Source organism: Fundulus heteroclitus, chromosome 14 (genome assembly GCF_011125445.2).
Source record: "Fundulus heteroclitus isolate FHET01 chromosome 14, MU-UCD_Fhet_4.1, whole genome shotgun sequence".
NCBI classification, from domain to species: Eukaryota; Metazoa; Chordata; class Actinopteri; order Cyprinodontiformes; family Fundulidae; genus Fundulus; species Fundulus heteroclitus.
In genome coordinates this window covers 2,262,431-2,288,330 of record NC_046374.1, presented here as the reverse complement: position 1 = coordinate 2,288,330, position 25,900 = coordinate 2,262,431, and the positions used below count along the sequence as shown (strand labels likewise).

At 40.6% G+C, this 25,900-nt stretch overlaps 2 protein-coding genes across 2 annotated transcripts in view; one reads left to right on the top strand and one right to left on the bottom strand.

Moving 5' to 3' along the window:
* Nucleotides 1-25,900, top strand: part of LOC110368347 — a 61,863-nt gene that overhangs the window by 22,611 nt on the left and 13,352 nt on the right. The gene's annotated exons all lie outside the window — the stretch shown is intronic.
* The window catches only part of LOC118565613 (rho guanine nucleotide exchange factor 11-like), a 17,935-nt gene continuing 5,165 nt past the window's right edge, over nt 13,131-25,900 (bottom strand). The window contains exons 2-8 of the mRNA XM_036146031.1: nt 23,809-23,957; nt 23,641-23,716; nt 23,378-23,560; nt 23,219-23,300; nt 23,030-23,101; nt 13,468-13,615; nt 13,131-13,381 (exon numbers count right to left, since the gene is read on the bottom strand). Coding sequence (XP_036001924.1) covers nt 13,295-13,381; nt 13,468-13,615; nt 23,030-23,101; nt 23,219-23,300; nt 23,378-23,560; nt 23,641-23,716; nt 23,809-23,957 — 797 coding nt within the window. The 3' untranslated portion in view covers nt 13,131-13,294. The remainder of the gene's footprint in view (nt 13,382-13,467; nt 13,616-23,029; nt 23,102-23,218; nt 23,301-23,377; nt 23,561-23,640; nt 23,717-23,808; nt 23,958-25,900) is intronic.

Below are 25,900 nucleotides of genomic sequence, written 5' to 3'. Positions count from 1 at the left end.
GTGTTGCAGACGTATTACAGTTACCACAACCTGGTATACTGTATTTTGTCTTCTTTCTCAGCTGATGCCTCTCCTTGACTTTGTGACGTGGAAAATGGGATTGGGCAGGACTGTGTTTCTTTGTTCTTGATTTAATAGTCCCCAATCACATAGCACAGCTGACTGTTATGGCCCTCTTAATAGTTTTTGAGTCTAACCATGAGCCTGCATTTGTCCAACTTTCTGCAGATGAATGACTGCTCTCAGTATGTTTAATGAGACGATTTGTATCTCTTTCTTTGCAGTGCTACCATTAGACTTTCCTTTGGTGGTGGTTTTGTTGTTGTCGTTATTGATCACGAGCCACTACTTGTACAGAGCTATCCAAAGCACTGTGTTCCAGATTGGCCTATCCGCTCCGTTTTATATCTGGGAATGTGTAATTATTTCTCATCTACAGACTTATCCTCCTGTCTCATCTGCAGATTCTTCTCATCCTATCTCTGCTGCAGACTCTTCTATCTCTGCTGCAGACTTTTCTCCTCATCTATGCTGCAGACTTTTCTCCTCATCTATGCTGTAGACTTTTTTTCCTCATTTCCACTGCAGACTTCTCCCATCTGCTTTCTCTGCTTTCCACCCTTTGCATGCTTCAGCCACTTCTCCCCATCTCCGCTTTCCGCCTTATGCATGCTTCAGCCTCTTCGCCCTATCCGTTTTCCCCCTTATGCATGCTTCAGCCTCTTCTCCCTGTCTCTTTTCCCTCCCAAGTTTTAGTCTGTTTTGCAGGTTGCGCAAGGTGACACGCATGGGTTGGTGCTTGGAGAACGTGAAGATTAACCTGGTAGACCTAGAAGGCAACCCACTATTTGCAGTAAGGTATCCAAATTACACATGGCAAAACAAATATTTTGTCTGTCAGGAGGAGTTCTGTCTCAACATTCAAAGCTTTTGTGTAGGTATGTACTTAAAATGTATGTAGTTAAAATCTGTAGGATGCTTATGTTAAAATCTCAAAGGCTTTCTTGTATATCATGGTTTCCATTAGAATTTGCACTGGACTGAGTATTGCCATGGACTGAACGACTGACCAAATTACCCTGTGACTGGCCGTAGTCTTCAGTTGGGCTTGCCAACCCACGCTGTAGAGAAGAAGGTACATTTGTTTTCCGTTGAAATCACAAATGTCACTGAGGACATAAAAGGCCTTAAGTAAGCTTTTGTATTTTGTTTGTAATTTCAGATTGGCCATCCCATTGAATCCTGTGTGGTTCAGCCCAAAGTTGCTGATGGCAATGGACCCGATTGTTCCTGCCTCGGGCTGTGTCACTCCGCTACCTACATTTTCTTCAAGGGGGAAGAAGGTATTCATTTATGTATATTTTCGGGATGATCATTTCAATTTGATGTCCCGCAGATGGTTTGTGGCTTTCCTCTCTCTCATCGTGTCATTTGTTGTGAATTGCCGCTATATAGATAAACTGTATTGAATTATGCACTTTAGTAGCCCTCTGGTGACCTGTCCAGGGTGTATCTCACCTCACTCCCAGTGAACACTGCAGATAGGCACCAGCAACCCCCGCGACCCCATGAGGGATTAAGTGTTTTAGAAAATTGACTGAACACTCATTACCATCCAACTAAATCGTTTTGTCCTAGCAGAGGAACAAGAGAAGTACTTAAGTTTGGGAGGAACATGCCAGAGAACACACACACCAAGATCTACAGTTCTTTCAATCTTTTTGCTTTGTTATATACAGAACCAGGTGGCTGGCTGATGGGTATGACAGATCCATGAATTACTCAGTAAGGCTAATTTTTAGATTCGATATGGGGTGTCTTCTCGCTCAGATTGGCCCAGAGTGGGATTCCCCTTGACTTGGCTGCATCAGTTTTTTACCATTTCTTAGACGAGGTGGCGTTTTTCCTGTGAAAGCCCAGCGCGCCCTGTGATGCACCCTACTGGTACTCTTGGATTTGTACGATTTGAAAGTGATGGATTTTTGTCCATGGGAATGGAGAGTGGATGACCAAGTAGGAGGTTTCTTGGGGTGGAGGCCAGGGCGTTGAACCGGTTCAAGGAACGAAAACGAAAACCGGGAACTTTTTGTATTTTACAGGGAACAGAAACGAAACCGGAAACATTTTTTTATGTTCTGGAACTGGAACACTTATTTAAAAATAATGGTAACCGGTTAATACCGGTTTTATTTCGTTCCTCAAAGTTTTCGTTGCCTAACTAACCAAAAAAAAATTATTTTCCTGCGCACGTTACCATGATGGCTGAGGTTCACTTCCTGTGTGACATCACATCACACATTCGCTGACTGAATGGAGAGAGAGAGCGGTGTCTCCACTAGAGCTACACCTCTTAAATAAGAGGTAAATTAGGATCCATCGTTAAGTAAAACGCTCATTCCAAACACAATATCATTAGCTTTATTTGTCAAATCCACGTTAATGATGGATTAGCGAACATTTGGCTAAATGGCGCCAACACCTGTTTGCCTAATGCACAGATAGATAGCTATTTTTGGTAACACACTAAACGGATTATCTTTCTCATTTGTGGCACATTTTCTGTTTGTGTAGATGGGAAGACATACTGAGAATCCAAATCGTCAACATTTTTCCTTTGACCCAGCAACAAACAAATCGAAGTCAAACGTTGAGGGATGTGGAGCCGAAATAGCGGGCAACCATGGGGGAAACTTGCAGAGGCATATATAAAGGCGTCACCCGGACCTGTTCAACAAGTCTTCGAATTCTGCTACTACACAAAAAAGACCTGACACAAGTCAAAGAACTTTAGATGAGGTTACTGTGAAGAAGCCAAAATTGCTCCATGTACCCATTACATCGGAGGCCCTCGTAGATGCATGTTTGGAGCTGGTCACAGTGAACGGCAGACTATTTTCCCTAATGGAAGACACTGGCTTTAGAAAAATAATTGACCCACTACAACAAGCAATTGGAAATGGTTTCGCAATTAATTCAGCCAAAATTCGTGAGAGGGTTACAACACTCGCTGACAGCGAAAGGAGAAAACTGATAGACGAGCTTAGTGGCAGGCTTATCCTGCTAAAAATCGACAGTGCTACTTGCAGGGATCGCTCTGTTTTGGGGATTAATGTGCAATATGCAGAAGGAGAAAACATTGCGTTACCGACATTGGCTGTTCGAGAACTGCGCGAAAGACATACGGCCTTCTATATATCTTCTGTGGTACAGGAGGTGTTGGAAGAGAATAAAATCAGTCTGAAGCAGGTGTACACGTTCACTGCGGACAACGGTGCCAACATGCAAAGGGCAGTGCAACTATTGTCCGACCTGCAAGCGACAGGCAATGATGATGAGGAGGACACTGATGCAGACACAGAAGCTGAAGACACGGGAAGAGAACTTGATGTTGAAATTGATTCTGTAGTTCAGGGGCAGATCTTGCGCAGTGTGCGTTGTTCAGCACACACTTTACAACTAGCAGTAGATGATGCATTAAAAGAGAAGGGGGTGTCTAACATCATTGGTAAAGCACGCCGTGTTGCTTGAAAGTTGTGCACTCCAAATGTTGTGGCCGTTATTAAAAGAATGCGCCAAAGGAGGGCCATAGTTGACTGCCCCACGCGCTGGCATTTCACACACGACATGTTAGAACGACTTTGCGAGCTCAGATCGTTTTGTGATGACATGTCGCCTACCGTTAATGAGCTGCATTTAAGTGAACCCCAGTGGCAGGCCATTTCAAATATAGTCAATGTGTTGAAACCTGCAAAAAATTACAACCAAATGCATCCAATCAGAACAGCTTACCGCAGGTGACTTTTACGGCCAGTGGCTGAAGTGTGTGTTAGATACCGACAAAATTGACAGCCCCTTTGCCAAACGACTGGTCCAGTGCATGAAATCACGTCAACATACATTGTTTGAAAATGACGCATTTGTGGCCGCTTTATTTGTTGACCCTAGGTATAGGCTATTTTTGACAGATAATCAGGCTGACATGGCGAAATTACACCTGTGCCACACTTGGGACATGATCCAAAACCTGTCCGGTGCCCCCGACACAGACAGCGTAGCTTAGCATTCATCATCTTCATCTGAAGATTTCATCATCTTCATCGGAAGATGATGAAATTGAGAAGCTGCTGGTGGCTAAAGAAAGACAAACCACTGACATACAAAAGGGTTGAGTTCCCATTGCATCGTTGTTAGACGCCTATTGCAGAGAAGCGCGTTTAAAGCGCACCAAGAATGTTCTTCGTTATTGGGCGTACATGGCCGCTTCAAAGGCAGATATGCACAAACTCGCAATGTCTGTCATAGCGCTCCCCGTGACCCAAGTCAGCGTGGAGCGCGCGCATTTTCATCTTAAAGTTCATTCTTTCTCCGCTTAGGTCGTCCCTGAATGACAAAATTCTGGAGGATATTCTTTTCATCCGCCTGAATAAAAAGTTTAGAATGTAGGCTGACCCATTTGCACTTCCGTCTTTCTTGGTTAACGTGTTCTTGGTTAACGTCAGATATGGGGAGTAATCTGCTTTTGTGACTGCATGATTTATTTTATTTTCATTTATTATTGGCAGTTAGGCATATTTTTGCATCGTGGCAATTTAGCCTAGGCAATTTAGCCTACTCTCGTTAGGCCTAATGTCAGTCACAAATCTTTTCTGTTTGTTTAAAAATGGCAGGTTGGAATTTGTTGTTTTAACAATAAACTACACATTTGAAATAATTGTAGTCCTTTTTAATTATTATTATTAATAATATAATTACATTTGGTTTAAGCTGGATGAGAAAGATGTGACATAATTCTATAGCATTAAACAGCTGACAGGAACGAAATTAACCGTTCCGGGAACAGTATTTTTTTGTTCTAACCGGTTTGGGAACGTCAATTTATTGGTGGAACTCATAACCGGAAACGTTATAATTCCGTTTCTGTTCGGAACGAACCGATTGGGAAAATAAATCAGTTCAAAGCCCTGGTGGAGGCAGAGTAGACATATTTGACCTTGGTTACTGAACAGTCTCAGCTTACCTAGTCTAATGTAAATTTAAAATAATGTGCGCATAGGAACCTAAAACAGGCCTAGCTCAAACAGTTGAACCCTAAATTGTAGATAAAATGCTTAGACTGTGGTCTGTGTAAGCATTTGTATTTTGTTTATTTCAAATTGGCCATTTGGTTCTAGGAGAAGATTCCACAGCTGTCCTCATGCAGGACACAGAAAACAATGACGTGTGTAATTAGCATCGCCTGTAGGACACAGCTGATCTGTTTCTTACAGGTGATGCCCATTACACATGATCTCATATGTATTTTAGTTCACTTTGTCTGATCTCTCATTGTCCGAGAGCTTGTTGTAGTTGTAATTTTATCAATTATTGCCCGTTTGAAGTTTGTTCTGTTTTTTTAGTTAATAAATGTGTTCATTGTCAGTATACTGACGTCTGTTTATTTGTATACATGACAATGGTAACTAATACAACGTTTAACGTGACTGCACTAACATTAGCTGTACGGTTTTCTTTATGGTAAACTTTAATTATATCTTGATATGACTAACAGGAAATATTTAATGAACAAATTTTCAGGTCATATAAATGTAGAGCACAGAAGTTGACCTAAAATTTCTGGAGATAAATCATTGCTCCCAAGAAGTATATCTCAAATATTAATCATGCATAGTTTTTTCAGTCATTTCAGAAAGTGAAGTGAAACTCAGAAGTGGAATCATTACACAGTGATATATAAGCAGCCTCTTTTGCAAATGTAATAATTATGGAGAATAGTGCTGACTGTATGGATGTCCAGACGACAGTCATGGACCCCCTTCATTGGTATATATTTCACAAAAGGTAATTCTGAAGAACCTGGTTGTTCTGTTGTTCAAAAAACACATGGATACGCCCCCCGCGCAAAACTTGTCGTCTCCAGAGGTGGTAGAGGTTCTCTAGTTACTTTCCTGTTCAAAACCACTATCAACGTCATTACAGCCATTCAACACTTAATGAAGACTACCATCGCAAGTCAGGTCCAGGAAATTGGTATGTTCTCTGTCCAGATTGATACCACACAGGACATCACAGCCCAAGATCAGTTTTCTGTCGTCATCAGATATGTCACAGATGTTGTTCACGAGAGACTTATTGCTCTAAATAAATGTCATCCACTGGACAGTACTTTGTCAAAGTTGTGAGTGAAGTGCTGGCAACATGAACCTGGATCTGAAGCAGTGCATTGGAAACTCAACTGACAGGGCCGCCCCAACATGCAGGGCCAATATAAAGGCTTTTCCACTCTTCTCTCAAAATAGTCCCCTCATCAAATCCATGTGTGGTGTTATTCACACATCCTCAACCTTGTTTTAGCAGATACACTGTCTTAGAAAGTGTCTCTTATTTCTCTCATCAATAATATTGCAGTTTTTATCAGAGTTCTAACAGAGGATGTCCATTTGGGAGAAGAAGGACCCAAAAGACATCTCGCACCAATTGGAGAGATACGCTGGAGGACCAAAGATAGCGCTTTGACAAAGGTATTTTGAGCTTTTGGAAAGCCAAATGGAGTCCTGTATGTTGATATCCTTCACACCTTATTAGTCATTCAAGATGGACAGTACATTAACACCACTGCAAGGGTCAGTGCACGTGGCTTCATTGCACAGCTGCTTATGTATGGAACAGAGCTCACAGCTCAGCTATTCCTCCAGATTTTTAAGGTTTCACCGGTCTCAGAATATCCCCAAACAAGTGGCATGGACATCCTGAAATCTCATAGGATGATTGTATCAGCAGAAACCCAGCTGAAAGGAATGGCCAGAGATTTTCATAAAGTGAAAACAGCATGAAGTGAAAACTTTATCCTGATTAAATTATATTCAAGTGGTTTCCCAGAGACAGCACTCAAAAGATCTGAGCAAATATTTGCTACCATTTGATGACAGGGCAACAGTCACCAATTTACAGAGTGAACTCCTCAGTCTGGCAGGACAATGGAATAAGCTGAAAGCCTCAATATTTGAGAAATACACAACCAAGTAACCAAAAGAAGTTGGTTAAGGGGATTATGAAGATGAAGTGGAGATGGTCAACACAAAGTGCTCGTCTTGCAAGGACTGCCCATTGTATTGCTAGCAAATGCTGAGGAAGTATAACCTCCTGACAGATGCATACCACATAATCGACCTTGCCTACAAGTTCATGCTTACTCCATCAGTCACACAGGTAGCATGTGAGCTCAGCTTTTAAACAAATTAATCAAAGGACAGGCTTAGAAACGCTCAGCAAAACCTGGAGGCATTTATGCTCATGGCCACTCAGCAAGATATTTTAAAGATGCTGGACAGTGAGGACATTATAGATGGTGTTGCAGAGAAAAGTGTGTTGCTGCAGAAATCATTACTTCTGTAGGGTGATGATATAACAATCATAATTTTAGGTGTAAATGACATTTTCCCAATCTTTACACTATTAAGTAACTATTCCTGACAATTCTAACTATGAAAACTATTATACATTTATTCGAATCAAGGCCTCAGATGAAATGTCATTATCTCTTCACCATTTTTTACGTGCATATTTTTTTGTCTCCCACGTATGTGAACGTATTTGTTCCAACGCCAGGATCCGCTTTCATAATCCACCTCCACCATGGGCCTCCAGCATTTGCCACCATCATCTGCCGCCCTGGCACCTGGGTGTCGTACCAGTCAGGTACTAAATTCCCGGGCCACTTTTTTCCCCCAGTACTCCCCTGAATAAAGGCCACTAGTGCCTGAAAAAAAATCTTTAAAGGTATACTATGCAACCGGGGTTGATATTCCAGCGAGGCTCCCCCCAGAGGGCGAAAGTAAAAGTGCACTGTCATAAAGATGCTCAGCTGTTCTGGTTTCTCCGTCAAGCCAGGCGCGGTTGTTTTGAGCTTAGCAGACAGGCGAACGCAAGGAAAAGTCGAAAAAACGGCAGTACAAACAATGACTAACACAGTGAAAGTATGAACATCAGGGTTTCCCGCAGCGCTATCTTGGCGAGGCGGCTGCCTCGCCAAAGTCCCGCTACAGCCTCGCCAACATTCAAAAAGAATAAAAATAGAAAATTATAATAATAATAATAAAAAAAACTTGATATGCTTGCATGTTTATTTGACGTTAACACGCGGTTCTTTGTTGTTGCTTTTGCGCGTGCATATAGTGAATGGCAGGGCAAAAACACATGGAGTTCTCGCCGTAAGCAAGACCGACTCTCACGGTCTTGCACGAGACTTCTGAGCCTGTGGGTGCGGGCCGAGGGCTCTTGCAATTGCAAGTACGGTATTTCCCCCACAGACCACCAGGGCGGCCGAGAAAACCTTTGTTCGACCTGAAATTACTCATTTAATCATTCAAAACGGTATGGAACACATTAACTGAAAAATGTTGCATAGTATGCCTTTAAAAAAAGAAATTGAAGAGGCATCTGACTGAAGATATTCTGTTTTTAAAAGACAGTCTCATAGTCAGGGTTGTCCATAAAGCAACAGGGCTGTTAAAACGTGCTGCGGGTCAGTTCTACAATTTTCCCCCAGTTGTAGTCTCTTTTCAGACTTATGGTTTGTTTATAATTGTCAAATTATTGCTCATGCACATCATGTTAATCAAGAGGCACGTTGTACTCTGTAAGTAGGGTTGGAAATTGAAAAGATTTTCACAATTCCGATTCCCTTATCGATTCTGTGAAATGATTCGATTCCTTATCGATTCTCTTTTCGATTCCAATTTGGGGAAAAAAGGAGAACAAACAGTTTGATGATGAGCATCAACTTTGTTTACTTAACTATCACACGACCTAACAAGCTAACAAGGTCAAGATGTCCACAGCAAATGTGCAACTGGAGTAACATTTATATTTGTTTAAATAAAAAATGAATGTCGGTAAATAAACTAATCTCCCCCTGATTTAAATAAACAAGCGTCACCTTTCTCTCGCTCCCTGAACTGCGGAGCAACTTTGTAGTATGTTTCGTTACATCCATTGCAATAGCTAGAATCATGTAAGAATTCCAGCTACCAGTAGTTCTAACTAAACATGCTACCAATGAAGGTCTGGATTAACGATAAAGGCACACTCCCTTAATAACCCCAGAGAGAGGTAGGAAATTGGTTTATTTCCAGAAATGGCATATGGTTTACTAGGCACCACATTCAGCACAGTCAGTGATGTAAAACTAGGTACTTAACACCAAAGTTGCCTTCCATGCTGTTCGTAACATTAGCTTCTGTCCGGTAAGAACCAAAAACACGGGATTTGTTAAAATGTATGCCATGTTGGGTGCGCAGGTGTTTCTGCCTGTTGGATGTATTTCCTTCCGCAGATGTAAATACCATTTTGCAATGATTGCAAAGCGCCTCGTTGCCATTTTTCTATTCCTTAAAATGAAGCCAAACTTTCAACTGCGCCATTTGTTTTGTTTTGCTTTAAACCTGGTCACGTCGTACTTGCTTAGTGAATGCCGTGTGCGTAACTTGCGTAAAAAACGTGACGTAACTTGCGTAAAAAAACGTGACGCAACTTGCGCAACTTGCTACAGTCGTGCTGCTCAGAGCCGGAGCACGACGGAATAGAAAAGAGAATCGTTAAGCGAGCTGCCAAACGGTGCCATGGATTTGGAACACGTGTAACCGGTTCTGAACAGGAACCGGTTTTCGATTCCCATCCCTATCTGTAAGCTTATTAGATTTTTATAGATGAGGATAATTTTACAATTGTGAGTGTTTTACATGTTAATAGGGATGTTAAAAGTCAGATATAAGAAGTTTGTACTTTTTAAACTAATATGATTGCGCTTTTCAATATTTGAATAATTTTACAACGTAACTTCTTGCTTTTTTTAACACTTAAGATGCATTTTTATATATGGTTAGCATATAGTTTAGAAGTTTGTCTTTTAACAAGTTTTTTTTAAGTTACTTTAAACTGCTTCCACAGAAAGACTTAGCTCACTTTGTTAAATGTTTTTTTTCTTTTAGATATGAGAAATTTCCAGATGGTAAGCCTCACAGAAATCATGTGGCAGAAAGATGACAGAGCGTTTGCAGAGCTCTTGAACCGGATCAGAGTTAAAAGTAAAACGGATCTGCTCCGCGAGGAAGACAAAAGTCTTTTGACCAAAATTGTTACTGACCCCAAAGAGTGTCCAATGGATGTCCTACACATTTTTGCTACAAACAGGTGGACTCCCATAATGCAGCAGTGGTGGCCTCTTTAGGTGCTAGACTTGCCTGACAACTTACAGGCTGGTCTGGGCATTAGAGTAATGATTATAAAGAAACCTAGATATAGAGGATGGTCTCGTCAGTGGAACCTTTGGAAGCATTGCTGATCTTGTTACCAGCACCAAAGATGGGAAAACCGTAAAATTGGACTACAATTGGATAATCCCACAGCTGGACGAACACAAAGGATTAAAAGGTAAACCAAACGGCTTTGTTTACATCGAAAAGACAAGCATAAAGGGAGTGGTTTGACGGCAATTTCCAATTAAGTTAGCCTTTGGATGTACTGCACACAAAGTGCAAGGAATGACCATGAAGTCTGGGGTCGTTTCTTTGATGAAAATCTTCTAACCTGGAATGGCATATGTGGCCCTAAGTCGCACGACTTCCCAGGAGGGACTCAAAATCACAGCTTTTGATGAAAAGAAGATTTATGCTTTTGTGTTTTCATTCTGGTAGTCAAAGAGCGACATTAACAACTGTCCACCACAATATCGAAGGCCTCATATGTCACTAAGGACATAAAACAACATCATGAACTTAGATTGGCAGCTATTCTAACCCTAACAGAGACTCATTTATATGGCTTTTCTGTTGCAGCTTCTTGTCTCTTTCTATTCACGCAACAGACATGCCTCCTACTCCAACAGAGTGGAAATTGCTTCCAAACAGGGGTGGAGTAGCATCTTACTGCTAGAGTCTTTTCCAACCCCAGGAGCTGAGATTCTTTCACAATGTTGCAGATCTTGAATTAAACATTGTTAAAGTGTACACCACAATAAAACCCATCATCGCGACAGTTTACCGGCCACCAAGATCTTGCGACATCTTTGAGAAACCTGGACAACCTCTTGGATGGCCTGAATTCAATGGATATTCAGCCTGTTGTATTGGGAGACTTCAACAAGGACCTTCTCTCTACTGGGAAAATAGCTATTAACAACTTGTTTGGAGCCAAAGGATTTACGCAGCTGATCCAACCACTGAAAGGAAGACCTGCATTGATCACATTCACATATACCATCCAGAATACTGTGTCCAGTCAGGTCTCTTGCAAACATACTAGTTACCACAACCCAAGCAAAGCTTGTGTCAAGTAGACGCATGCTCAAAATTAGGGAGAGCCAGAGAGACGCTAGATGTAAAAAAAAAAGTATCATGTCAAAGCCAAACACTACTGCTGCAGGGTGGGAGTTATTTGGATTTAAACCAAATGACCTCACTTGCTGCATTTGTCTGAGCCAGTAGCTTGAGGATATACTTGCCTTATTATGCCGTTATATTGGTTCATAAAGATCTTCAAATTACAATAATTTGATTTATTGCAATCCACAATGTTCAAGATGAGGTTGCTGGGGGCGACATTGTCAACAGTTATGTGCGAAACTTTTGCCACGCACCGGAAGCAGCAGTTTAGACGGGTCAATGATCGAGCTTGTTGGCGGGGAATGGCGTTTACGTTAGTGTCTGGCTAAAGCTAAAGGTAGCGCTTGGATGAAGAAAAGAGATGTCCCGGATTTCAGAGACTTCGCGTGCTGTTCATGATTGTACATACAGTACAACCACAGAAAATGAAACGAGTGGCTTAATTCCAAGAGCTTGAGCCAGACCAAGAACGCAAGAGAAAAGCTGACAGCCCTTGTCCGTGAATCTACAATCTACATCGACTCCCAAAGGATGAAGAAGCAAAAATGAATTGGCTTAAAAATCTAAACCTCAAAAAGCTTCCAAAGAAGTATGTTTGTTCTCTTCATTTTGTTGAGAAAAAGCCATGGGATGACTATCCTTATCAAACGCTGTTTGTTGACTACGACAGACCACCAGCAAAGAGAAGATGGTGCCTCGTCAGGGGAGTCCAGATAAATGCCAAAGGTATGTTAAATATTTTAAAGTTAGGCTTGCTAGGTAGTGTTAATGTCCTGTGATTGTCTCCCGTTTTTATTAGTATTTTTCCTTGTTTGACGTGATAAAACTGCAAGATTGAATTAATGAAATTTGAAATTATTAAATTCATTTATGGTCAACTCCATCAATAATTAACTAATGTTCTTAGATAGTTAGTTATCCTTTTTATAATTATATACCAAGTTGTTTTTAAAACTATTAAATCATCCATACGAGTTTCACCCAAGGGCCACAACGACGCAGCCAGACTGCGGCGCCACCAGAGGACCCCAAGGAGGCCTAAAAGAGCTCACTCTAAAGGATGGTTAAATGCTGAGACAAACTTCCCTTCTGAGGGACTAAAGAGGAATGTTTATTCATTTATATAATAGCTTTTAGAATTGTTATTTGGATACAACCATTTTCCCAAGTCACTCATGATTTTATTACTATTCTAATCCAGTGTTTTAGGCTTGAACATCTAGCATTCAGGAAGGCTCCTAATCGTATGCTCATCCTGAAAGCCTCTATAGAGGCTCGGGGTCTGGGTCCCCGGAAAAGAGTCCTTGTAGGAAGCCCTCCTGCGTGATGCCTCTGCTTATCGGCTTTGAGGACATTAAACATGAGACATTCAGGTCCTCTATGAGTCTGAGGACTAGAGGAAGACATTCAGGCTCATCGGCTCAGTGATCAACTACCATCTGCTCTGAGCTCCACGTGGAGAAAGTGGTGAGGTATGTTTGGTGCAGACAGAGGCCCGCCACTACCACATGGGCCCGTTTCCTGGTCACTTTCTGAATATATGAAGGTCCTAATTGTGATCATGTTTATGGTATTTCCAAAAAGTATGTGGGGTGGGTGGAAGCATGTTTTGTGTTTTGTGCAAGCAAGTGAAATGAAAAAAGAAAAATATAATCACAGGTTGAAAAGAAACCCAAAGACAAGCCACAGGAAAATAAATCAAATCTCCTTCAATTTAACCAAAAAGTGAGGGTTAAACTGTGAAGCAAGCAAAGCTCACGGTCCCTGCAGTCCGTTACCTTTCCTCACAACCTTAACATCGGGATGCCTACTGTCTGCGGGCGGAGCCTCCGGCTGCTTGGGCTCCGATTCGTTGATGCAGAGGTCCAGGACGGTCTCCGTGGACTCCTGCCGCCGTCTCTCAGCGTTTCCATTGCTCATGGTGTTGGTGGGTGTGTCCTCTGTGTCGTGGCTCCACCTGTCCTCCTCCACATCTGGTAACAGCAGCTTCCGCAGGGTTTCCACTGTGGAGGAGCACAAGCAGACGAGGCTTTTAGGATTCAAACATCCAGAGCTTTGAGTGCTTCTGCGGTGGGTTCTGACTTATCACCGTCGTGTAGGGCGGCGTCGGCCACTCCGACTGCCAGGTTCTCATCACAGCTACCAGCTCCAAGTTGGTCAGAGGGAAGGTCACCCAACACGGCGCCATGGTTGGAGGGAAGGCTCCATGAAACCCGCCTGCTCGTCCACAGGGTTGACTGGTGAGTTAAACGGGAAGAAATGCATCAGAACAACTGCTAAATGATGGATGTCAGATGGAAAAACATCACAGGTTTTATTTATCAAGACAAAGTTCTAAGGTAGAAAAAAAATCCTTATAACAGCTAATTCTAAGCTTTGATAAATGAACTAAACGAAAATGCAGAATCAGTGTTTAAAACTTTGACCAGATCTGCCTTCAATGCTTTTTCAGAATTCCCCAAAATGTAGTTAATATTCAATATGAATAAAGTAGTTTTTTAAAACGAACATAAATATTTCCTTTTTCTCCCATTTCTGTCCTCTAAAACCCTCCTAAAGGTTGAATAAGGTGGTTGCTGCAGTCAGAAGCTGTTGATGCAACACTTGATAAACCAATCAGCAGCAAGTGTGGAGCACCTCCATAAAAGCCGGACTTCTGGCTGTTATCTGATCTACATGTGGGGGTGAACAGGATGCAAAGATGGAAAGAGAGCAGCAAAGACCTGAGAGAAGCAGCTCTGGCTGCAAATCAAGGTGAAAATGGATGACTGGAGATTTTACAAGTTCCACTTAGTTGCTTCTTATCCTCTGAACCTAAAACCACATCATAACTGGAATGGGTTTAAACATGAATAAATATAAAAGGTAAACACATTAAGGCTTAACACCACATCATCATAACAGAATCAAAGTAGTATTCATGTAGCAAAGGGTTGTTCTGATGTTGCTCCAAAGGCCACAGAGAGCAGGAAGCACTGATGAGGAAAGAAAGAAGGGAAGATCTTGCATGTCACTGATAAAAAGCTCAAGCTGGATTTGTGGGGACGGTGTATAAACTGAGGTATTGTTGACATATTTCTAACATTAGTGGGGATTGTGGAAGAGACCCAGGACTTTATTCTCCCAGCTGGTGGTCAGTCACCTGTCTTTGCTTTTAAAAGAGTTCGAGAGCCACAGATTCATGAACTGTACATGTCAAATGATGGCGGAACACAAAGTGAAAACTTTTATTTTGCCTTAATTTAAGGTTTGCACTTCAAGCCCAATAGGGAAATTCATCTTGGTTTGTTATTTTTTGTGTCAAAAAAAGTTTATTTGAACGATTTTGTTAAGATATGGAGTGTGTTAAGTCGAACCAGTCAGCTCGACCTAGGAACTTACATACCCCACTTAGATGGCCCAGACACCAGGATATGACGATATCAGATAGTACCCCGGAGGTGACACATTTTCTCCACTGATGACACGTTACGAAGTATACAACCCTTGTATGGCTGTGAACCTAGAATCCTTGATGATGCTTGCTATGTCTTGTCTTCTGAGCACTTTCTTCATATCAACCGAACTCTGAAAAACATGGATCTGGTAAGCTGGTCTCTCAATACTATTGATACATTTTTTTCGACGGGTAGGCAACGAAAGGGGGACCCGTCCGGTCCTGATTTGACTAATTTTGTGAGATGCATCCTAAATTCCTAGAGGAAAACGGTGTGTCTTTCGAACATGTCATTCCTGGACGTTTGAAATTTTCACATTTGGATTAAGGATACTGGGATCTCTACTTATTGGTTTTTGTGGCTTTTTTAAGTATTGGCAAATACAGAGGATGTCGGAGCCATTTGGCCTTGATCAGGCTGCCGGCTGCATGACGCGCTCACTATGGCTGTGAACGGACAAACCTGGCAGGTGAATGGAGCCAAGCCGAAAAGCTGGCTGCGCTGGAACGCAGACTGGCTTTGGTGGTTGAACTCAAGGGGAGATGGAATAAAATCTGGAAGTGAAGCGCGAAAAAGCCCAATAATTTGGAAAATTGGATTTATGTGGAGCCAGCAAAAGACTTAAAAGCTGACAGGAAAGGTAGTGCAGCTTGTCTCATAACAAATAACATATTTGGATTCCCTCCCTATCTCAACTCCTGGATTGTGGCGGAGAGTGCTCAGAAAAGCCGCCGGCTACCCCCCTCCCCCGCTGACACCTGAGGATGCTTCTCTGAACTGTGGGCCGGCTGATAACATCAAGGACAATGGCCTCTGGAGAGTGTTCATGGAGATAAAACACTTTCGCCCATACACACACACACGCATAACTGATACTCATAAAACTGATGAATTACACACACGCGACAGGTCTCAAATGTTTACCTTCTGCATACATGTTGCATTGTGTTATTTGTGCTTTTCGTGCTATGAGGGTTTTTTGTGTTGGTTGTTTCTCTCTTTATTGGTGAGAGCATAAATAGGCAAACATCTGTCTCTTTTTTTCTCCCCCCCCTCTTTCCCCCATGTTGTTGCTCTTCCTTCGACAGTTTCAAGGGCAGCGCCTTGTGAACTCCGTGTAGGCGGGGTTTGGGGCTGTTTGGAGGAATGCGGCCTTGACGGCTGCGCTATCTGCTAGCAGCGGCTGACTGGCTGCGTTCCTTGGCAACGCAAGGCCTCAGTCAATCGTTCCCCCAAATATTTGTTTAAGTGTACGTGATGGACGGTTGTACTGGAACTGATTTTTCGATTGCAATGCAAATTGTAATTGACAATAAAATTTGATTGATTGATTGATATGATCAGTCGGGGCTTCTTGCCGATCAAGAGCCCATCAGCACTCATGTGTCTGTAAAACATTTTTCTGACTTTAGTAGATTAAATAAATTGAAGTATACTTTCTCTGTTTAGAGCATCCTACATCCAAAACAATATTTAAGTGGGGGTCGCCTGTTGGGTAAAACAAGATGGGTCCACCGAGGGTGTTTTACCGCCGACCGAGTGCGGCAACTTAAATTGATTTAAATCATTGTTACGGCCAGTGGCCTTTTTGTCTCTTTTGTTTTTCTTTCTATGTTTGCAGGTGTAGTTGCATCTTCCTGCCAGCTGGTGCCACTGTGGAAACTTGCAAACCTCTCTAAGTCTCCTCCTAGTTTACCTTCAGCCACTTCCTTCTGCCATCATCCTCATTCTGGATTGGACACTCGCCTGATTGCCTCACCAATCCGTGGAGAGCCCTCATTTAAACTCAGCTCTCCCATGCAATCAGGGCAGCTGTGTTCTAGGGCAGCTTGCCACACTGCCGGTTGTGTTGTTTGTTGTGATGTGTTTTTATTTTACTGTAACACTCGTTTAACCAGATAATTGCAGGTTGTGTCACTCGAGCAATTTGCCGTGGCACTCTGGTTAAGCCTTTCAGTTGCTGGTTGTGTCACTAATTGGATGTTCCGTCTTGTGGTTTATTTTAGTGTTGATGCTGTCAACACATTATTTCTTGTGGCCTCAAGTCATCTTTGGGTTTCTTTTGTCATTAGATAACGTCCTGCCCTTTTCAGTAGTGTACTTATTGTTTCCATCATTTTTGTTTCTATAGCAAATTTATCAATAAATTGTTAAATTTTTTTTTTCATACTCTTGTGTTGGCTTTTTATGTTACCTCCTATGATTGTAACAATCATAAATCGAATTTGTTGTGGAAAAAAAAATCTCTCGTCTTATATATACATATATACATATATATACATATATATATACATATATATATACATATACATATATATACATACATATACAGATATAGACATATATATATACACAGATATATAGAGATAGACATAGATAGACACAGAGATACATATATAGACAGAGAGATAGATACTATATAGATACACATATATATACACATATATATATATATACAGATATATATATAGATATATACATATATATAGATACATAGATATAGATATTATACATACATATATATAGAGAGACAGATATATACACATATATATATATATACAGAGAGATATATACATACATAGAGAGAGATAGACATATAGAGACATACATATATAGAGACATACATAGAGAGAGAGATACAGATAGATATATACATACATAGATATATACATATATAGATATAGATATATACAGAGATATATACATAGAGATACACATAGATACATATATATACATACATAGACATAACACATATACAAATACAATAGACATATATAGAATATATATATCAGATAATAGATATATATAAAGGACATATAACTATAAATACACATAGAACAGATATATATACACATATACATAGATATAACACAGATATACATATTATATACACATATATACATATATATATCCAATAGACATATATATATAGACATGATATATATATATATATAAGAATTACATAGATATAATATATATAGTAATATATATATATATATCTATATATATATATATATATATATATTATTATATATATATATAATATATATAATATATATATATATATTATATATATATATATATATATATATATATATATATATATATATATATATTTTTTTTTTTTTTTTTTTCTTTTTTTTCCCTAACACCCAATAGTCTCTGAGTGACCCCAAGTGGCCCAACAGTTATCAGCTAAAGTAATGAGAAAACAGGTCAGCCAGTCCTCCTGCTGGAGCCTCTTAAGCATTCAGCAGGCTGAGGTGAGTGATCCTTTAGTGGTACAAAAAGAGCAGAGGGTAGCATGACATTAAGCTGGTATGTGGTCACTGCTGCTAAGTCATTTGTTAAAGCAAAAATAATCAGTTTGAAAATAAATTTCAAGTCAGCGAGCCCATATATTTCCTGGGCCGTGGACGTCATGCCACATTAATTACTTCCTTTGCTTATTGTGCAAAGTCAACTTTAACCAAATCTGGTACTTTTAAAATATCCATTGACAATTCTTGTACATCATCTACGTAACACCTAAACATTAACTCCACTGGCTCCTTGTCACATTAAAATATAAACCAATCCTATGATCATACAAGGCCAACCACAATCTTGGACAATGAAGGACACATAACCAACACTATGATGACGTCGTACATTTTAATTTAACACACATCGCACATTACAATAATCAGCTTTTGAAGTTTAATAAAACCGTTATATTTTAGCCCTGTGACTGGAGACCTGTCGAGGGTGTACTCGGGTCCTTGCCTCTCGCCCATTGACTGCTGGAGAGTCACCCCCCCACCACCCTGTATTACGTCGAGCTGCGTTTCCTTATCAGATACAGCTTGACATAACACCTGTACGGAAAAGCGAGTAAAGAAAATCCATGGATGGATTGATGGGATGTTACATTTTTAAAAAGTAAACATTTAATAAAATTGTTCAAAGTTTATCAGAAAAAAGCTAACTTGCTATTAAATACAAAAAATGTTTAACTAGAAAAATGTTATTAAAGTTTTTGCGTTAAGTCAAATATTGTTTAAGGTAATCTTGGCTGCTGTACCGTGTCTGTCTGGCAGGCGTTTTTGGTTAGAGTAAAATGAGTCCATAGATCCACAGACAGGAGGCTTTTTCAGCTGTTTCTGGTGCGACTTGTTTCTATCATATCGCTTCACATCGCGCTCCTCTCCGTGTAAAAACGAAAAATAACTTCATAAAAAGCTCTCTGAGAATCACCTTTGTCCGACCTCACCCAGTTAGAACCCGTTTTCCAGTCCATGGGCCCGTTCTTCATACGTTGCTTAAAACATCCAAGATCAAATGACACATCCAAGATGATTTCATCCGGCTAATCATGATCCGGCTAATTGGGTTCTTCCAACACACCTGTTGTTTATGATTAGTATCGCTGGATTGAGCTATCTGAGATAACTGCGCGTTCATGCGTTTGTTTAAAAGGGGAAATGTATCGATAGTAGAAACAATGATCAGCAACGCTGCTATTGGCTGCTCAGCATGGCCAAAGAACGCCCACAGTTTTTCTCCCAAGCAGAACAAGAGCTTTTAATGGAAGGTTATGCCGAATTTGAGTCATTAATTAAACCAACAGGGAACACCTCAAAGTCTGCTAAAGCCAGGAGAGAGGGCTGGCAAAAAGCAGCAGACAAATTAAATGCATAAATACTGTCCATGGTAGATGTTTCTATCACTTTCTACAGTATGAATTTTTGCATTTTAATAATTTCATATTTACTTTGTTCTTTTATGTCAGAGCCTCCACGGGACCCACTAGAACATGGGAACAAGAAAAGGTTAAATACAAGAATATTCTACAAAATGGTAACCTTTAATTATTATACTTTATTTTAAAAAGGCACTTGTTATGTCAAGAGATCCAAGTTTCAGTGTCATTCCTTAGACACTAAAAGTAAAGGACACATCGTGCAAACTGGGAATTTTAACAAAAAAAAAAAAGGTCTTCCTTTTCCAAGTCATACACAGTTTACACGGTAAAACTGTATTGCTCCGTGTCTAAATAATCCATCCATAGTTTTTTTCTGATACAATATAGGTCTCGACAGGAAGCAAGCCTTTCAAAGTAAAACTAAACTTCACAATAAAATGGCCTTAACAAATCTTCTTACTGAATATGATAAAAATAAAAAGCAAACCATCATACAAATAACTTAAATATTTTCTATTTATGGCTCTAACACCACTTTTTCCTCTTTAAAAGCCACTGTTAAATGATGTGTTTATAACAGCCACCAAGAAAAATCTCTCTACAATTACACTGTCGCGCTGTGCTAAAGGATCTATTGCGCAATACGCGATTAATTTGAAAAGATCTGAAATTATTCTTTCTCCTTCCGCAACAGGTTGCTGTCGTAAAAATGGACGACATGGATACGACAGACTTCCCCATCTACTCCGCTTATAAAGCTGCGATCTAATCCTGTTTACATGAAATAAGCCTGCGAGCAAGCAAGTTTAAGCTTCCGCACATGTTGCTATGACAACAAGTGCAGGATGTCTTTCCAAGAACTAAACAATCCAAGATCATGCCAAATCGTCAACAATCAAATCCAGCAAATTGAGTTAGCGACGCACGAAAAACGGGCCCCATGTTGTAGCTGCATGCTTTTTATTTATTGACGTAATTTCCTTTATCTGTATGCATCAAATCCTTGTCATTTTATTTAACGAGTGTCCTGGTTCAGCTGCTCATCAGGTGAGACGCTGCTGTATGCCGACAGCCGCTCTGACTGCAGCTCTTCCTTCTTTGTTTCAGAAAAGCACATGTGGAATATTTTATTTTACTTTACTTTTTCTGAATCAGACCCAGTAAAATGCAGTACATTGTTTCACCTTCCGACCCTTAAAAAAAAAAAAAACAAAAAAAAAAACCACTTCATGCTAAATTAGCTGAGCTAGCGCGTTACTTTTCCTCAAGTTTGAAATAAAACATAAAAGTGAATCATGAGGAGATCCCTGGTTGGTCACTGTGTTTACCAGTCAGGTTACTGAAAGCCAAAGAATAAACACCGACAGGCGACATGGCCACAGGTGGAAATAATTCAGCAGAGAGACGCGCTTACCAAGGAAGTTGTTATTAGCTGTTCAATCCGCTGAACTTTCTGACCTCCTGCTTCATAAATCCAAAGAAGCCTTTGACCACCACTAATTTCATTCATTCCATCTGTGGCCAGTTTGAGATGCTCTTCTAAAAGTTAAAATGATGAACACCGATAAACCTCAGACTGCTAGATGTCCACCCTACTCTCCTCCTGATTGGCTAATGCTCCGGTTCTGCCAGGTTTCATTGGTTGAGAGCAGCTTTTGTTTAAAATCTTTAATAAAAAAAGTCTAGATGGAACTTTTGCACTCATTTTCCAAATGACGGAAATCCGTCCCAGCGACGCAGAACTTTAACCCATGTGCTAAGTTCAAGCAGCACTTTGTTGGAGATCAAGTTGAGACTAATACAATAGAACTGTGATATCCTCAAAAAGAAAATATGTAGCAGTGTGCTTTAGCTGGAGATCAAACTGTTTATGTGCATAAAAAAGGCAATGCTGGAACATTACTTACTTAGGGGTGGGCAACATATTGAGTATACTCGATGTATCTCAAGTTTTCCTCCGCGCGATGATTAAAATGACTATCGCGACCATCGAGTGTAAATTTTCATGGCAAGATTGAGCCGTTGTATTTAATTCACTGTGAGTTTAGTTTTTCCCACATGCTGTGAAGGCATCAATCACTCACTCCTCAAAACCAGAAACAGTTCTGGCGCACGCACACACAACAATGAACCCGTGCGCTTAGTTATGTTGATGAGGCAGCGAGAACTATGGCGACAACGGGAGTTTCAGGCAGTGGTTTGGATTTCACAAAAAGGAGGTCGAACAAAATGTGGTGATTTGCTAACATGCCGTAAAACCATTGCTACAAAAGGTAGCAGTAGCACAAATTTGTTCCACCTAAAACGTCATCCAGTGCAAAATGAATACTCTTGTAAACTCTGCGTGTCGACACCTCCCCGCCGAAGGAAACTTTAATTAAACCAGCCGTAAAACAGTTTAAACTGGCGTCTTTTGCTAAATCCCATGTGACAGAAAAAAACGTTTGTTTAAAATTTCCCAGCACCTAAAGAGCAACGGAAATATTTTTGAGAAGCTCTGAATATCTAGCTGCGACTGGTCACTTGATTTTATAGTCACAATACAAGCTTTTGTTTTTATTACACAAATAATACCATCTTTATTATACACATATTTATGTCTTAAGCACAAAAGAGCACATTTTATTTCAGGTTTATTTTGTATCAAATTTTTCCTTGGTGTTCCTTTTGGCCACTGGGATGTTCTGTTTTTAAGGTCCAGTGTTGACCATGAAAGAGCTTTAATGTGACAATATTGTAATTTGTTAAAAGCTTCTATGTGCAGCTGTGGTTAAAAAAATGTCTAAAATAAAAAAAAGTTAAATTAATTTTCATTTTGCAATCAATTTTCAAACAAACAAAAATTGACACGTTAATACGAGATATACCAATGCAACTTTAGGCACCATTTGGCTAAAAACATTTGTTTTTCCAAATGTTATTTGAACATATCGTGATATATATCGCGTATCGTGATATAGCCCCCAAGATATCGTGATATTAGATTTTCTTCATATCGCCCACCCCTACACTTACTTAAAACTCTGTATTTTGATCCACCATAGAACACCACACAGATACATGATACTGCGACAGAGGTATAACATACAGCTAGCAAAGAATGGGTGAAAACAGCAGAAGGGAATGGGTCCACCTTAAAATAAGCTACATGGAACTTTTAAGCTTCCGCTGCTGAAAGTTGCTCGTTCAAGCTGCTGAATCAAGCTTTGGACCCAGAATTTGGGATTACTTTAAAAAAAAAAAAAAAAAAAAAAAAAAAAAAACTAAACAGATACACTGCTTTTCATCTGGGCTTGTATGAACAGTGAGAAAATAATATCTGTACAGTTTTTTTCTCCATGAAGGCAGAACATAATTTTTTACCTTCAGTTAAGACGGGTGAAGTGCCGCGTAGTCTGGGAGAACTGAAGAGAACCAAACACAGAATAAATACATTAACATGTGCCGCCACCACAGAAATGACTTCATAACAGGCAGAGACAGAAATTAAAGGAACTTGTTTCTTCATGGCTGATAACTTTTATACTCACGGTACAGAAAGTGATCTGTGATTGGTCGTTGGAGATGAAGCTTTGGTGGTCTTTTCAAGTAAACCTATCCAGCTGTGAAGTAAATAGAAATAAAGTCAGCTGACCGTCCAGACGTACAGTAAAGCAGAAATTAGATCTATTAAGGGTTGTGGTGTAACCCTAAAAAGATCACAGGTAAAACAAGCTTACGTGTCTTTCTCAGATGGCGATCCTGCCACCAGCTCATAAATCAGCGTCTCCGCAGTGCTGATGATGTACAGCGCCTTTTTGTCTGGAAAAGTAGGCATTTAAATAAAAAATGAAAAACCCGGCCATCTAAACTTCAGTCCACTGAGTGACACCGTGTACCTGTGGCTACAGAGCGGACAAGCAGCGCGTCCAGCTTCACCAGAGGACTGAACGAGGGCTTGTTGTCCACCATGACCCCTCCTGCTCCTCCCAACCAGCGGGACGGATAGCGTAGCTGCAGCCGATCGTCGGGGCCTTTCTGAAGGAGGACCAGGCAGTCTGACAGCAGCAGCGCTTGGATCTCTGAAGGAGGACCAGAGACAAGATGAAGCCGCAACCACAGCAAACACGGGAAGCGCTGCTGATCGGGCAGCAAAACCCACCGATCTGCTTGTCTTTGTTGACCTTCCAGATGAGAGGACCTTCGTGAATCATCGTCTTGGTGGTGAGGTCCAGACTCTGTGAGCCACAGGAGGAAAAAGGAGTTTTACAAAAGATTTGATGGAAGAAAACTTGATGCCAGACTGCTAGATTAAACACGTTTGTCCCACCTTCAACTGAGGCGCAGCATCCAGTCTGCGCTGGTACTGGCTGAGGCGTTGCCGGTGCTCCGTTTCCCTCACATCCTCGTTGACCGCCTTCAGTATCCCCCGGCAACAAGCCTGGGCGCGCCGAAGCGACGGGAGGTCCGAAGAACCGCCTGCAGAAAAACAAACGACAGTTCCAGGTTTCACAACTGGGGTCCGTTCTCCGTACGTCGCTAACTCAGTTAGCTGGATTTGATTGTTGACGATTTGGCATGATCTTGGATTGTTCGGTTCTTTGAAACTCATCCTGGACTTGCTGTCATAGCAACATGTGCGCAAGCTTGAACCTGCTCGCTAGCAGGTTTATTTCACGTAAACAGGATTAGATCGCAGCTTAATAAGCGGAGGAGATGGGAAGTTTGTCCAGCCAGTGCACTTGGACCATCTAGTGGCAGAGCAGCACGGGACAGAATTGTAGAACACCATTTTTTAATGTTTAATAAAAGACTAAACAAATAATGCTTAGTTCCTGTCGTTTATTTAAACAATTCTTCATAAAAAGCAGCATGTCATCTTTTGCCTGCAATAAGAGATAGTTATATGTAAAGTCAGCAATACTACTGTCAAATGGTGTATTAGAACTTACTCTGAACGTCCTTTTGAAGCAACTCGTTCTCTAGTGCAATGTTTCTATTTTTCAAGTTGTGGAGTTCAATTTCTCCTAATTTGTGTTTTTCAAAATACAATTTTTTTGTTGAAGAAGCCATTTATATAGGGAATGGATGGCACTATGTGTCATTAATGAAAAAAAAAGGGGGAAACATGCCTCATGCAACAAAAGTAAAAAATAACCTGTCTTTTTTTTCTGGCTTTTTCTTGGTGGCTGTTATAAACAGACAAAAACATCATTCAACAGTGGCTTTTAAAATAGGAAGAAGTTGCTTTTTATTATACAGTATAATAATTAAAGGCTACCATTTTGTAGAATATTCTTGTACTTTACTTTTTTTCCCATGTTCTAGTGGGTCCTGTGGAGGCTTTGACAAAAAAAGTAAATATGAAATTATTAAAATGCAAAAATTCATACTGTAGAAAGTCCATCTACCATGGACAGTATTTACGCATTAATTTGTCTGCTGCTGTTTGCCAGCCCTCTCTCTGGCTTTAACAGACTTTGAGGTGTTACCTGTCGTTTTAATTAATGACTCAAATTCGGCATAACCTTCCTTTAAAAGCTCGTGTTCTGCTTGAGAGAAAAACTGTGGGCGTTCTTTGGCCATGCTGAACAGCCAATAGAAGCGTTGCTGATCATTGTTTCTACTAACGATACATTTCCCCTTTTAAACAAACGCATGAACGCGCAGTTATCTCAGATAACTCAATCCAGCGATACTAATCATAAACAAGAGGTGTGTTCTAAGAACCCAATTAGCCGGATCACGATTAGCCGGATGAAATCATCTTGGATGTCTCATTTGATCTCGGATGTTTTAAGCAACGTGCGAAGAACGGACCCCTGGTCACAACTTGTTTGATTTAAACTCCTGCTTCTCCACCCTCTGTGTAACACTCAACGCTTGTTGTCACTTCTAGAGAAGATTAGAAGAACAAAATAATCTGAGGCCTATTTTACAAAAGCTGGATCTGGAAATCCAGGATAAGCGCTAAAGCCAGGCTTGATGCAGCGTGATCAATGTGTAGCTGCTTTATCCGTTTCACAAAGGCCAATCCAGGCTAAAGAAACACGACTAAGTCAAACCAGGTGTTAGTAATGAAGCTGAATACGCGTCCCTGGCTGTCTACAGGACCATGAGGTCGATCACAGATTCACTAATGCTACAATGGAGGAGTTGTGTGCGCCAATCTTCAGACCAAACAAGCAGCATCTTTTGATGGAGCCTCAGATGAACTGAAGCACATCAGACCCCAGAAAGGAAACTCTGGAGTCCCTCCAGGAATTTGTGATGTTGTGATTATTAACTATTAATGTAAATTCAGCCAATCCTCACAATTTCTACATGCTCTGAGATTTTATCCAATCACCGCAACTTTAGTGCAACTTTAACCAATTGCAACACTCCTTGTGATGTCACATGTGACGTCAGTGGTTAGGAAA